This window comes from Paralichthys olivaceus, chromosome 3 (assembly GCF_024713975.1).
Source record: "Paralichthys olivaceus isolate ysfri-2021 chromosome 3, ASM2471397v2, whole genome shotgun sequence".
Lineage (NCBI taxonomy): Eukaryota > Metazoa > Chordata > Actinopteri > Pleuronectiformes > Paralichthyidae > Paralichthys > Paralichthys olivaceus.
In genome coordinates, this window is record NC_091095.1 from 24,335,631 (window position 1) to 24,349,830 (window position 14,200).

At 41.2% G+C, this 14,200-nt stretch overlaps 1 protein-coding gene across 3 annotated transcripts in view; it reads right to left on the minus strand.

Moving 5' to 3' along the window:
- Window positions 1–2,100: 2,100 nt before the first annotated feature.
- nlgn1 (neuroligin 1) overlaps window positions 2,101–14,200 on the minus strand; it is a 287,458-nt gene continuing 275,358 nt past the window's right edge. For all 3 annotated transcript variants that reach the window (XM_069522556.1, XM_069522558.1, XM_069522557.1), the window contains 6 exons: window positions 13,781–14,047; window positions 13,335–13,696; window positions 12,010–12,170; window positions 10,031–10,187; window positions 9,326–9,403; window positions 2,101–9,014 (listed from right to left, as the gene is read on the minus strand). In XM_069522556.1, coding sequence (XP_069378657.1) covers window positions 8,418–9,014; window positions 9,326–9,403; window positions 10,031–10,187; window positions 12,010–12,170; window positions 13,335–13,696; window positions 13,781–14,047 — 1,622 coding nt within the window. In that variant the 3' untranslated portion in view covers window positions 2,101–8,417. The remainder of the gene's footprint in view (window positions 9,015–9,325; window positions 9,404–10,030; window positions 10,188–12,009; window positions 12,171–13,334; window positions 13,697–13,780; window positions 14,048–14,200) is intronic.

A 14,200-nucleotide genomic window follows, 5' to 3' on the forward strand; every position in this document is an offset into this window, starting at 1 on the left:
CCTCTGAAATATTAACAAAAATAACACGAGCGTTCCATCACAGTGCTGGATTGATTAGCAGCATCAAAAGTAGTACAGTTCAAATCTTAGCGATAAACATACAGTGTTTACGTCCTCATTAACAATCCTCTAATGGCCATGTCCATCATAATAATGATCCAAGTCACATTGACAGTGAGTTCAGTGATCTTCAGTGACCTCCAGTCACCAGATGTGAATCCAGCAGAACCTTTGGGACAGGAGAGCATCATTAATGTACAGCTGACTAATCTACAGAAATTATATATATGTAAAAATGAAGCAGAGTCTCAGAGGGAAGTTTGTGGAATCAATAAAAAGAAGAGCTGAGGCTGTTTTTTTAGAGCAAACGCATGGTGTCCCTAATAAAGTGCTCAGGGAGGGTGAATGGCTGACAGCTAAGCCATTTTCAGACATGACCTGTTGGAGGCAGACTGTGTGTAAACTCTGTAGTCAGTTCTCTGAAGTTTACCCTCAGTTTGCCTTCCACACATGCACAACGCAGCAGGTGGTTTTCTGCACGGACACATTCACAACAGCAACAATTCCCCCCACATCATTGAAGGGAGAGGTGGAGCAGCCGGGTGCAGCAGACGGAGACAGGAAGTAATATTGACTCCACTGCGGAGATCACTTGATTCTCTTGACAACACACAGACAATGTTGTCAGCTCTTTTCACCATAATCTAGTGTAAATTAGTAAAATAAGTGTAAAGAGCAATGAGCAGGAAGAAGGTAGAAGATTTGGTCACTTTGAAGCTGTGTCATGGAGGCAGTAGGTGCCAGTGTCGGTATCTGAAATGTAATTGTTTGTGAATTATGAGTGAATTACTCTTAACAAATAAAACATGTTGACTATTGTCTCACTATCATTGTAATTATTACGATTACTATTATTGATATACAATTAGTATATAGAATGGAGTATAGGATAGTTTTTAAATTATACATTTAGGCCAGATGTGAAAGAAATATGGAAAAGGAGATTGACATAAAAACATCTAACTGACATTTGGTTTGACACACACAACATAACATGAACTGCTGTTGTCTAACATTCTGCATCATCTGTTGAAGCCTTTAAAAGATGACTGAAAATCCATGTATTCATATTGGCCTCTGTCTCGCCTTTTGCATTGTAGTGTTTGAAACATGCATTTTTATCACTTTCTTTAATTGCATATATTTACTGTTTATTGCTCCAGTATGATTGTATTTATGTAATGCATTTGGTGACTTTGCTCTGGGAAAGGTGCTTTACTTAATAAACTTTACTTACTGACACAACCACATTGTCGAAACAAAAACAAAGAAAGGAAACTTCTGCAGGAAAACACACACAAGACAAAGGAAAAAGATGCTGCACACTGACAAACCACAATATGAGAAAAAAATGAATTGTGATATTTTCTGCATGTGCTCCTTTAGGTTGCAGTGCATTGAGCTCTCTTGGCCAACATACAAACTGAAGGAAGTTGAAAGCCCAGATGATGAAGACTGCAGAGGTGCCAGGAGCTCAGTGTGGGTGTAGAAGTTGAAAAGGAATAATGCAAAGCCAACAGCAACTTTTGTCATATTGTAGAACATTTATATTATACAAAGAAGCCCCAGGCTGTAGAGTATGGATGTGCAGCATCCTGGTAGTTGGATGGACTAACACTATACGGAATGTGACATCCACCACAAGTTAGTCATCCTTGAAAAAAAGGGAAACAAAGCCCGTATGGAGAAAGATTTTCTGGATGAAACTGTTCAGCGTCTCTCTGAGCAGCACCGCTGCAGCGACACTGTGTGACAGATGTTTACCTGTTTACCCTTGTGTGTGTTTCCCTGATTAGAATGTCGTGGGCAGGAATTTTTAAGCCTCACAGTTGACAGGCGTCAGCTTTTAGTCTTAATAAGCACTGCACTGACAACAGAGCTTGCTCTGCCTCCAGTCGTTGAAAACAAATTTAATCTAGCCACGAATAAATTGCCAGAGTAATTACTTGTGAGTGGGAGTTGATGTGTGCTTCACCAATTAAATTAGCCAATTTAGCAAAGGACAGCCACGGAAAATAATAAATGAAGAAAAAAAACATATCAGCATATTAAAATCATTTATTGTGCTCCAGAAGAGTAATTACTATTTAACCAGAAAGAAAGACAAGTGACAAATAATCTACATTACAAATGCCAGACCAGCTCACATAGTGTCCCCCTGTTTCAAATGGCATTCAAAAGAACAAATCCACATGAAGTTTTCAGACTGCTAGCAAAAACCTCTCAGGATGAATCTGAGGTTTGGTTGTTGTCACTTCTGCTGTGATTTGAGGTTAGAAAATGGCACATTGCGTTACATTCATTCGCAGTGCTCGCTCCTCCCCTTTCCCCCCAGTCTGTCCTGCACGCTGCAGAGCGGGCTGACTGTCGACCACGGTCAGGGCAGATTGACACTGGAACAAGAGTGAAGCGTCCCCCTAGAACAGGGTTTCTTAAGTATCTTCAGTCCCAAACTGTGTGGATTCATACTCACCCTGCTATACTGGCTTGTTAAAACATACTGGTGTTGGGATTCAACAGAATGACTGAAGAAATGCTACCTGGATTGGTTCAGATTTCCCCTCTTTGACACTGGATGGGAGTCGTTCTCATCTGCGGGGCGTTCTCAGGCTATTATCTTACATAAATGAATCCAATTTCAAGTCTTATTCAGGACAAGCCAGGTGTCACATGGCACAGAAATACAGTAAACAGAATATTCAAATCAATCTGAACACAGAAAGAGAAATTAGGCACATGGCAGAATTAAACAACGGTAAGATGTACACAAGCCTCAGTTTATGACAATGAAGGACAGTTTTAACAGAAAAACTTTGTAAATGCACTCGATATGGGCTGACACAAAATTTGGCCAGGCATGTTTTTTTTAAGTTTGCAGTTATGCCAGTGTTTTACCAAACACAAAAAAGAAACACACTCCGTGACCAGAGAGACTTGAGGAAATATTAGAATTGTCAGTCTATTAAACATTAATTCAGTCATGAACCAGAGACTACTTCTTAAAAAGATGAGAAAAGGGGTGATTATGGTTTTTAACGGTCCAGTGAACTTAAACAAAAGGTGTGGAAAAATAAAAGCCGTAAGGTTCCCTGTTAAAGTTGCCACAGCATATAAACAGTATAAAAGCTGCAATTAAATTTGAGCTTCTTTTCATATTTTATTTGCTCGTTTAACTATCCAGTCATGTTTTATTGTTATTAGTTCTCAGTTTAAAGGCCTAATGTTTCCTCTGTCACAGGGGCAGGTGGGTGAGTGGCCCTGCCTTTAAAAGAGCTGTTAAAAAAGAATTTCAGCAGGCAGCGGGGATTCAGGGGAGAGGTTCAGTGTCCCGCGGTGGTCTAAGTGCTAATCAAAGTGTCCTGGGAAACACTGAATACTTGGTAAACAGGCGCGCTCACGGCAGCCGAGGCAGGCATTTGCCATATTTCCCAGTTCATGCTTCAATGTGCAATTCCAGTTTGCTCTCTGCAATATGTTCTGTGAATGATACATGATCAGCCCTTTTTAAACAGGCTTACTTTGAAGACGCAGACGTTTGGGAGAGCTTGTGGTTCAATCTCATTTTAATTTCATCATACAGAGAATCTTTGAAGATTTCTTGGAGAGGTGAGCTGACTACAGTCCAGCTCCTATGTCATATATTTAAGACCTTGCCATACAATACACATACAGTAAACTGAAAATACGCTAGTCGTTATTTGCTACTGCCTGGAATGAGGATGATATAGTCTATTGAAATATATACATAGAAACAACCTATTGTATGTAGATCCAATGAAATTGAAAGCATGAGATTATGTGGGGTTGATGGTTTTAAATGAGATATTTCATTAAATATTGAAAGATTATTCAATAAGACTTCTTTCAGTTGCAGTGAACTCATGACATACTGTTAGCCCTAGTCTGTTAAGTCCTAGCCCTTACTCTGAAGCATATGTTGTAAATATGAGTGAGCTAAGGTTTAATTAACATCAAAATTAAAGGTACGCCCTGTGGAGCATTTGAAAACTTGTGGTCCTATCGAATAACATTTTGAAGAATCTTCAGTCAAGAAGAATAAAAGCAAGATGGCAAAATAAAATACTAACTATGCAAGTTTCCAAACACTAATTCACTAAAAGAGAATTGGTGAATGTGTATGAGGTAAAAAATGCATTAGACGTGAATTTTAGGCCAAAATAATAAATGCTTTAATGGAAACACTGAATAGAACTTAACTTAACCGGGCACCATCTAAATCCAAGTGATCATGTAAGTGTGTGTCAGCGAGAGGACAGTGACATCTGGCTGACAAGTAAATCTGCAGCCGAAAACATATCAACCCAAAACTAGTGAGTGTTAATTTAATGCAAACAAAATATGGTTAATATTCAGATTGAGTCATTTGGAGATAAATGAAATCCTATGAATCATATATGTTCCCCAACATGGCTGCCAGAAAGCAAATTACATCACTTTAAATGTTGAATGTCAGAAGCATTGTACGGCCATGCTTTATTCTGCCGCTGTTAAGAGGATTAAATTAACATATGTGGTACATGTATTCATGTGAGTGTCTTAAGTGGGGCAGTGTGCCATGATTCACTTTGCAGGCGATCTATCATTACCAACCGCTAATGGCTGACCAGTTATATAACTCAAAAAGTACTTTAATATCTTCATGCAATTCTAGATTTCAAATGCGAAGTGGTTGATAAATGCATTTAAGAGCAAAATAATAATTGTAATAGTTATAATAATAAAAATGAATGTATGACATTGTAACCTAAATGAAGTAAACGTAGTAAAATAGTGGTTGGCTGCGGCTTGAAAGGCAATACTCCAATGCTGGAATCTGACTGCACAATGTTTTTGTGGTCTGAAGATGGCCACTCTAATAGAGTTGGTCATCATGAGAGTTCCTGTTGCGACTACTGGTTGGCCCCCGAAACTTTTATAGCTTGCTGTTTCGGATAAACCAGTCATTAATGTTTCAATTTTTCAAAATTCCACATCGCTATCACTCTCCTAACGTGACAGTTTGCTCTGCTGTGTTTTCAGCTGTGCAGGGAATGACATGCTATTCCTTTGCTGTCACATTGAGGGATGTGTCCCAGATGCTGCATTAGACTTTAAGTCTGAGTCTGACTTGGTCATTATTAGGATAATAATGTGTGGTCTAATCCCGGCATAGCTGACAGTCTACGACTTGTTGTATGACAGCCTATCTAGTAAGGAATTATGGGTCTTTAAATCTTACAGTGTTGAAGGAATTTTCATTTTCAAAAAAAGCATCTCATTTCTTTGCAGGTTGCTCGGTGTAAACCAGTGTTTCATAGTTGGCTATTGTTCCCCTCCATAGCTTGTGAAATGCATTTCAGCCACTGGCCCTGGATTACAAAAGCAAGGTCATGTTGCTTTTTATATGGGTCTAATAAATCTTGAGTCCAAGTGCACGCAATCAGAGCGTTAGCCTATATAAAACATCTTGGTTAGATAAAGAAAACACTTGGTAAGCCCAGGCCTAATTGTCTAGCACATGGCTGTGTGTTAGGATGTTTGCACACGTGTTTTCAAATCATATGTTCGCATGTGTGTTGCAGATCACAAACTGGCACAAGGAGCACTAGAGCTAAAAGATAGCAGTCTGTTGGTAGAGTATCAACAGAGCCACAGGATGGATTGTTCCCTGATTCTGAGATTCACACTATTTCTTTAATGTTGTTGGGTATCTAAAAAGTCCCTGGCCCGTGAGGATGATTTGTGATAATAGCCTTGGAATCTTTCTTTTGTTGAAATCCCAGATCAAGCCCTGGCAGTAAATTTATTTCTGAGAAACAATCTGGAGCAAACAGATGTAATTAGTTTATTCAATTTAAATCTTATCCCAAAAAACAAACACTCCCTATAAAAGACTCGATTTTATCCCCCACACTCATCTACTCTGCTGCAGTATTATACAGGGTAACAGTAGTCTGCACTCATTATTTTGAATGACTGCACAGTGTTGTGAGTGAGCCAAAAGGGACTGGATGTAGTCTCCCAACTGAGGCCTCCACACATCAACACTTATGTGAAGGGGAAACAGGGAGACAAGCGTTTCAGCTCTCCAAGTATCATATCTGTGCCAGTGTGCAGATTTCAGTATCTGAGCACAATAGGCTTACCATCCTTGATATTCTCTTCTCCGTCTGTTCTAAAAACCACCATTTTACCCCTGCAACAACTCCAACCTCTTAAGCAACTGGGTCCTACTGTGACCTGCTTTGCTGTGTGACACATCCCCATTCCGGTGGCTAACATTGTTAGCTGCCCAGGCTTCACTGACCTAAAGATGTTAGCAATGGCTGACAGGCCTTGCAGGAGACGGTAAGCTGAAGGTGGTGTAGATGCAAGGGGGAAACCGTTTTGCCAAACAGCCAGGCCTGTCAGCTCAGTGTAAACGATGAGACAGAAGAGAATATCTAGTAGAAAAGGAGTGGAGCCAAATAAAAGAAAATAAGTATCTACTTAAAGTGAGGTAAAGACGGATGGCTGTGGGTCTCAGCTGCTCTAGGAAGCCTGTTTACTTCCTCCTCATAACACAATGTGCCTCCAAAATATGATCAACCCTGGGCAACAATGCAAACTACATAAAAAGCACATCATGGGATTTGACCTGTCCTGACGCGAGCTCTTCCTTCCATCCACCTGCTGTGCATTTCCACAGAGATTCTCCCATCGAGATCCGTCTGTGCTTGGCCTCTGACTTGTTTCAGTCATGTATAGGAATTCATGTTTAAACAAGACTAAAGAAGGTGACTGGATGAAGGGGGGAAAAAAAAGCTACACACCCCAGAGATTCACTCATCCACCATATTTTTTTCCACTACTGTCACTCTTCATTTTCACATACTAATGGGCAACACTCAATCAACATACCTTCAGTTAAAGAAAAGGAAAAAAATGGGTAATGGAATAAACAGTGCAGGTAATTACTTCTATACGGTAAAGTGGTCCAATAGGTACAATAGCAAATAACACTGATTTCAACTGAAGGTACAATGAGTTTGATTGATACAGTGTAATGTGATTTGAACACTATCAAAAAGTAGTACCAACACACAGAGTACAAAACTAGTCCTTATATGCCCAGCTCCACTCAAGCTATATTATGTTATGCAAGAAAGTTTTACCATATCCCCAGCCCCTCCCATTCCTGTCCCCAGTTCCAGCCCACAACGTCCACAACCCGGAGCTGCATTTCCCGCGGTCCTGTGAGGGTGTGTGTTTTCCTGTAATCCAATCAGGAGATCCGTCTGAAATTACTCCAATGCAAGGGAGAGGGTGAAAATTATTCTTAATAATGACATAATCAGCAGAGCAGCCATCAAGCAGATAAATTGTCATGCGCATCGTGCTAAAATATCCAATTATCCTTTGTCCCTCAGCTCTCGGTGTTGAAGTTGGAACTGCCAGAAAGCCAGTAGGTGGATCCCCACGCCCCACTGGCTCAGTCAGATGCCCCCCCCCAAAAGAGAAGAGGGCCTTGGTGCTTAGTGTACAGATCTAGATATGTAAATAGGTTCTATACAATAAAGTTGTTCCCGATCCTCAAAAATAAATGGATGAAAAGTATCAGTGACATTTTTTTTCCTCAAAATGATTCCATTGTGCATACAGGGTTTCATATTTCCTTGTTATTTCCAGTCCTTCATTCGTTCCTTTCAACAATTGTTTTTGTCTTATCTTACATAGCCTCCATTTATGAAGTTAACACATGCCTAAATTGGTTTGCGTGGCATCTACTGTGTGCCTCACCAACAGAGTAATCTGCAGTGCGGCGCCAAAGGAAAACAATATGTTTTCTTTCTTTTACAAAGTGCTCTTCTCACCTCCGAGGCGCCTCTGATGCCCTGCTCTGCTCCCAGATAATACTGTCAAGCAGTAATTTGTCAAAAGATCCCGAAGGCCATATCTGTCACTAGAAAGAAAAAATACTTGACTGTACCTTGTTTTGCTGCAATATCAGAACAAAAATAATAATATTAACAATAAAAAAAATCATCCTTTTGTGAGGTTGTTTTTCTTCAACTCCTTATTTGTACTGTTTTCTTCTTGTCTTTTATTTTTCTACAAAAACATAATTATTCTTTTTTTTTTTTCTTCTGGTCCAAATCCCCAGAAATCCCATAACTATATTCCCTCAGGTATTAACAGGGCGTCGTACAATCCCACTGTAAATCCATGGGTGTCTAGCGACTCCAGGCTGGCATTTCAGCTCCTGACATATCTGTTTGTCACCTTGTTGGCCTAAAGTCTCTGCTGTAGGAGCAGCAGCCGCATTTGCTTCTTGCCTCAGCCATCAGAGTCCTACCTGCGTGGGTACATCCACAGGGCTATACCCTGGTCGTAGAGTGTGAGTGTGGGTGGGGCAGGGTGTTATTCTGCCCGCTGCTTGGGAAGGTGTTGAAAGAGTGGAGCGAGGTAAGCCCCCCCATGGTGCTGGGGATCATGGTTATGGTGTTTGGCGTCATGAGCGGGATGTCGTCCGGTGAGCGCCTCATGGCCAGAGTGTAGTCCGGCGGGCAGGCAGTCCTCAGCACCACATCGTGCGGGTGCAGGGTGTCGCCCACTCCCCTGCAGTCCCGGTCCAGGTCAGAGTGCTGCTTCATCTGCAGGGACATGATCTCCTCCTCCTGAGTGTGGGCTAGGTCATTGGCTGCATTACGCTGGGGGCTGCAACGCCTATGAACATCATGCCGACGCTTGTCCTTCTTGTAGTATAACGCGGCAAAGGCCAGAATGTTGAGGAAGAGTAGGGAGGCTCCCACTGCGATGGTCACTGATAGCTCAGTGGAGTAATCGCGCTGGTCCACCAGGTGTGGCTGGTTGCGGCTGTCCTGGGTCTCAGTGGGGAACGGAGTTGGGTTAGGGCGCTTGGTCACCAGAACCTTGGTCTTTGGCGTACGGTTGGTAACCTCTGGTGGAGGGATCTGAAGACAGCAATAACAACTTATAGAATTATCAACATTAACATTTTAATCAGATTTACATTACTCAGATTTACCCAAAAAAGCTTTGCAGAGATAATAGAGGTGCAGTATGGGTATTATAGTCACGCTCCTCAAACTAAACAAATAAGCAAAGTTCGCTCTGATGCCTGTTTGGAGATTTTTTTTTTTTTCTCCCTCTTAGAATCATGCCCTTGGTTTGGTCATCCTATCATATATAGAGCTACACTAAAACTACCTGGTGACGCCTGTAGTTGATTTTTATAGGCAGAAGGAGATAAATTACTACCAACCTTGGTGGTGGTGGGAATGAGCTGAGTGACCTCGTTGAGACTGTGCAGATGAGGAACCAGCTCCAACCACAAGTTGACCTGTGGAGACAAAAGGAAATAGTGTAGTGACGTAGGAGAGAAAATGGAGATCCCTTTGGATTACCATCTTTATACAGAGTTCAACTGTGTTCACTGAACATAAGTGACACTGGATAATTGGTATCACATAGTTATCTGTTAGTATTGCCTTTCCTATGCAGTCCATTCTCATGGCAGTGGGAGAATCACACGTGTCACCATCAGATGGATATGAAAGACTTTTAATAATCATGACCTGAGTATTTAATTTGATATAAGGTGAAATCCATGGGCAACATCTCATATCAGCAGCAAAAAGTGATGTGAAGTTATGACTGTCTGCAGAAACAGAAGCAAGACTCATTTTGTTCCAAAAAACTAGAGAAGAAAACTATAAGCAGCATAAATAACAAAGGTAAAATGTATCTGGAATGAAATGTTGCATTTATAATTACTGGCAGATAATTGTTTTGATGACTAAAGATGTAATATTGTGTTATTACATTAAATACTTATAACTATCTAGCTACTGATGGTGCTTAATTATAAAATGTTTACTCTAAAGCAGACTGCAGCAGCACATATTACTATGCACCTCAGATATTGGTGAGCCAAACAGAAATTGCTTGCATTGGTATCTGACTGTACCTTATTGGCGCGGTAGTGCTCTTTGACCCGGGGCTTCAGGCCAATATGCAGGTAGAGCTGATCTTTCTGGTTGTAGCGTGTCCATGCCACTTCTTCAAAGCGATTGGGCTTGGTGTGGATGAACTTGGTGTCCTGAGGGACAGGCTGGTTTGGGTCCCTGAGCAGAGGAAAGGGGGAAATAGTTTTTCCATTAAAGAAATTCCAACAGACAGTGGTGATCTGTTAAGAGTTTCACGGAGGAATGATACACAAGCACATTGGAAACAACAAAATTATAGACTTGTTGCCTCGCACGGACAACAGAACAGTAATATTTATGGCATCTAGTAGTTGTTTACTTTAGGGGATAGGAAGGGGAATAGCTAAAATAAAACTGGAGTGGACCTTTTGAGGTATGACTGTGTGGTTATTAAAATTTAGATTATGACCTAAGTGAAGCGTCTCCCTCGGGCTAATCAGTGTAATTATGAAAATACTGAATTGCAGTGGTGAGATGCAGCCCCAAGGTTTCATCAAATTTTAATAAACAGCTTCTGAGGTATCACACCTTATAAAATCATAAAAAGGTCAAAGGGGGTATTTCTGTTCATGGATGATTGGTTTTGTAAAGATTCTGACTGAATTAAAAGATCTCAAAATAATGAATACCTTCAGAAGTTTTATCTAAAGTGTACAACACGCAATGCATACATGTATCATTAGAAGTGAACCTGTTATATAATAATATACTTTATATTTAATTTATACATGAAGCCAAAGAATATGTTCAGTCCCAGCACGCTAATCATTTCCATAAACTATGTTTCAGTAGTTGCTCTAAATTAAACTGAGAACTCTTATTTTAATATTATTTTCCACCTGTTTTGATGAACATAAGAATGCAGCAAACATCACAGGGCACTGTGTAGATGCAGGTCAAACCCGTATGAACCCCATTTTTAAATCCAGAGGAGCCTCATGAGCATATTCAGCATGGGACCCCGTGTTAAATAGATCCACTTACACTTAATCCCAGCAGAACAGAGCCAGCCATGTGAGGTATAGAAGACCATTCAGACCCACAGAGCGCCCCATTGTCTGAGAGCAGCATATGGAGCCAGTCAGACCTCATCAGGAACACTCTTAACCATTCAAATTGATGGCATAAATCTCCCAGGTACGAGGCATTCCACGTCAATTTGGGGTTATATATGTGGATCATTAGTGCCTTTCTGTTCCCCTCAGGGCCACTGGGTAGTGCACAGAAAGCCAGTGTCCTCCCATTGCACTCTCAAAAAAACAATTACCGCCATGACTGTATGCTGAAAGGCAACATGGGACAGAGGAGAGGGGATAGGAAGGGTTTTAATTTTGTCCCATTGAGAATGTTCCTCCTCAGGCGAAGACCATTAATTAAGAATGCATTTGAGGACATGTAAGGGGTATCTGCATAGAATACAGATTACACTGTACAGTCCATAAAACGATGATGGCACAATTCACTGATCCTGGTCATCAAATGAGAGGAAACACAATTACAATAAAATTATCTATTATATAGTTTGTGGTCTTATAATATTAGCTTGTTGCTGCTTTGAGCATGACAGCAGAAAGACAATATCCACAAAATCATGGATTAAACAACCTTTTGGCTGATCTTGGTATGCTGAAGCCTGTACATTAGGTTTCTCTATTGGAAATGACTGGACATCTGAATCAAGGAGGATCTGGTACATGCAATTACAATGTTATTGTGATGAAGGTTAAAGTGTACGGGAAGTTCTTGTATGATTAATGCATTATTGTCTATCATATATTAGCATGAGAAAAAGAGGATGAGTCATGGGACAGTAAAGAACAAATATTTAAAGGCTGTGTAAAAGTTGATATCAGTCTCTTTATCTCAGCACCTGTGAGCATACAGTCAGTTTGAATGGCAGTTACATCTAGAAAGTGACTTGACTTGGCCCTTAGGAGCCACATTTGTTGTGCTGTCATACCCCGTCTTGGCAAAGTTCGTCCAGTAGGTCATGACCACGGCACTGAGCATCACGTCGTTTTTGGAGAAGTTGCAGGGAAACAGCTCGGTCGGCCCAATCATCGGCAAGCCAAACACATACGGGATCTCATCTCCGTGTGCTGCGTCTGCCCACGGTGGTACCTGAGGGGCAGCACAAGAATCAAATCAGATCAGTTTTATTACATTATTACAATTGTGATGAGATGAGATGCACACACACACACACACACACACACACACACAGAGATATCAAAGAAAATAGGAAAATGCAATACCTTTTGGTAGAGAAGGGGAAATTAGATAAGTTTTCAAAAGTATTTTTCCTGCCATATCTGGTCCATTACTCAGTGTGTTTTTGTGAGGTAAAAGAATATTGAAAGCAGAGGGACTGACAGAGGAAGATGGCTTTGAGCTGATATTTTTGAATGCAGATTTACAGTACATGTCATTAGCTCCAGCCTGTTGAATGGAAATATATGCCAAAAGAAAATGTGGGGATTTAAATCAAAACTCCTTACTTGCCTTTAGGTCCTGATAATTAGTCAGTGGACTTATAACAGTAAAACATAGAGTAGAGAGTTTGGAATTCACTTCCTCGGCTGCCAACTAGTCAGTCATCATAATATAATTGGAATGAAAAACAGTGTTTTGCGCCACAAGGCTCTGTCTCTTTTACTGTAAGGCAAACTGTCAGCATGTCACTAAGCGATGAAGTTTTGTACTTTAAAACAATCTGAAACAGTCTTCTTCCCAAATATGTTGAAAAGTAACTCATTCTAAAAGTTTGTGTGGAGCCCACTCTGGCTGACTGCCTCTCAATAATGCTCTTGTTGGATTGCATTTAATTACAGAATGAATTGCTACTGCTTCTGGGTGTAAATCGCCTCACAGTGTGAATAAACAGAGCACAATGCAAACTTTAGAGGTATTTAATTAGCTTAGAGGGGCTAACAAAGCTCAGTCAATTGTTTTGCAAACTTGACACAACCATCAGTGATCACAGAACCAGACCTATATGAAGCAAGCAACTCCGAGATGTGGGTGGGGAATCGGAAGAGGGGATCCAGACTTGGCAGCAGGAGTTCACACAGTGATTAATGCATAATTCTACAAGGGGTGTTTGCATCTACAAACATAGAACATCTCTGTTTGATGTCAGATTATAGTTGTGTATTTTTTTGTCTCTTTGACGCAATAGAGCTGAAGAACAACTAAATCTTGCGAATTTGCAACTACTTAACGACTACTTCTTTCATATAATTGACAATTCATGAAGATAATGTATCATTTCAATCTGAGTCCTACCTGTTCTGTCTGACAGTGATGGTAGAAGGCGTAGAAATATGTTGGTGACCCAAAGCTGGAATGCAGGTCAGCCGTGGCAACAGCTGGCGCCACCCACTGGTGATCAGTGAACAGGGCCAGCAGTGTCTTGCGGCGAGTCTCTGGGTTGTGCCTGTCAGCCCAGTCGGTGTACATGAACTTGATGGTCTCCCGTAGGATATCTTTACCCTCTGGGTAGCCATAGAGGTCATCCACAAAACTGGACACGGCGTAGTCAAAGTCATTAGCCTGGACGCCATTTTCATTATCCACGATAAGCTCCACAAACTTGAGGCCCTCGCCCTGGTTCACTCCCAGCATAATATCATAGTTAAGGAATTCACCTGAAAAAGAGTGTGTGGAGGATATAAATTAAAGGTGAGAACAGAATTGGAATTGCTGGCTCTAAATGCAAGGTGAATTGGTACCTTGCTCCATGAGTATCTGAGGGTCATCAGGTATAACGTCTCCATCGATAACTGGCCCAAAGGCGATGTGGTAGCGGGCTGGTTGGATGTCTTGATCTACCAGCTCCTTGTAATGTTTTCTCTGCAGGCAACTCACAAGCTCCACTGTGTCCTCCAGGTTACAGCCCACCTTACGGGCCAACATCCGGGCATATTTCGCTGGCTGAAAACTGACGGCCCAGCTGGACAAGGCTGTGCCGCTCTGGGCGATGGCCCTCTGGAACAGGCCTGGAGATGAGGAAAGTAGAGGGATGGGGAGGAAAAATAAAATCATGATTTGAAAAAAGTGATGATTCAAGAACATTGTGCAGGGAAAAGGCAAGTACAATGTAACGGCATCAGCATTTGCATAGAGACACATACTGACATGACTGCAGCTAA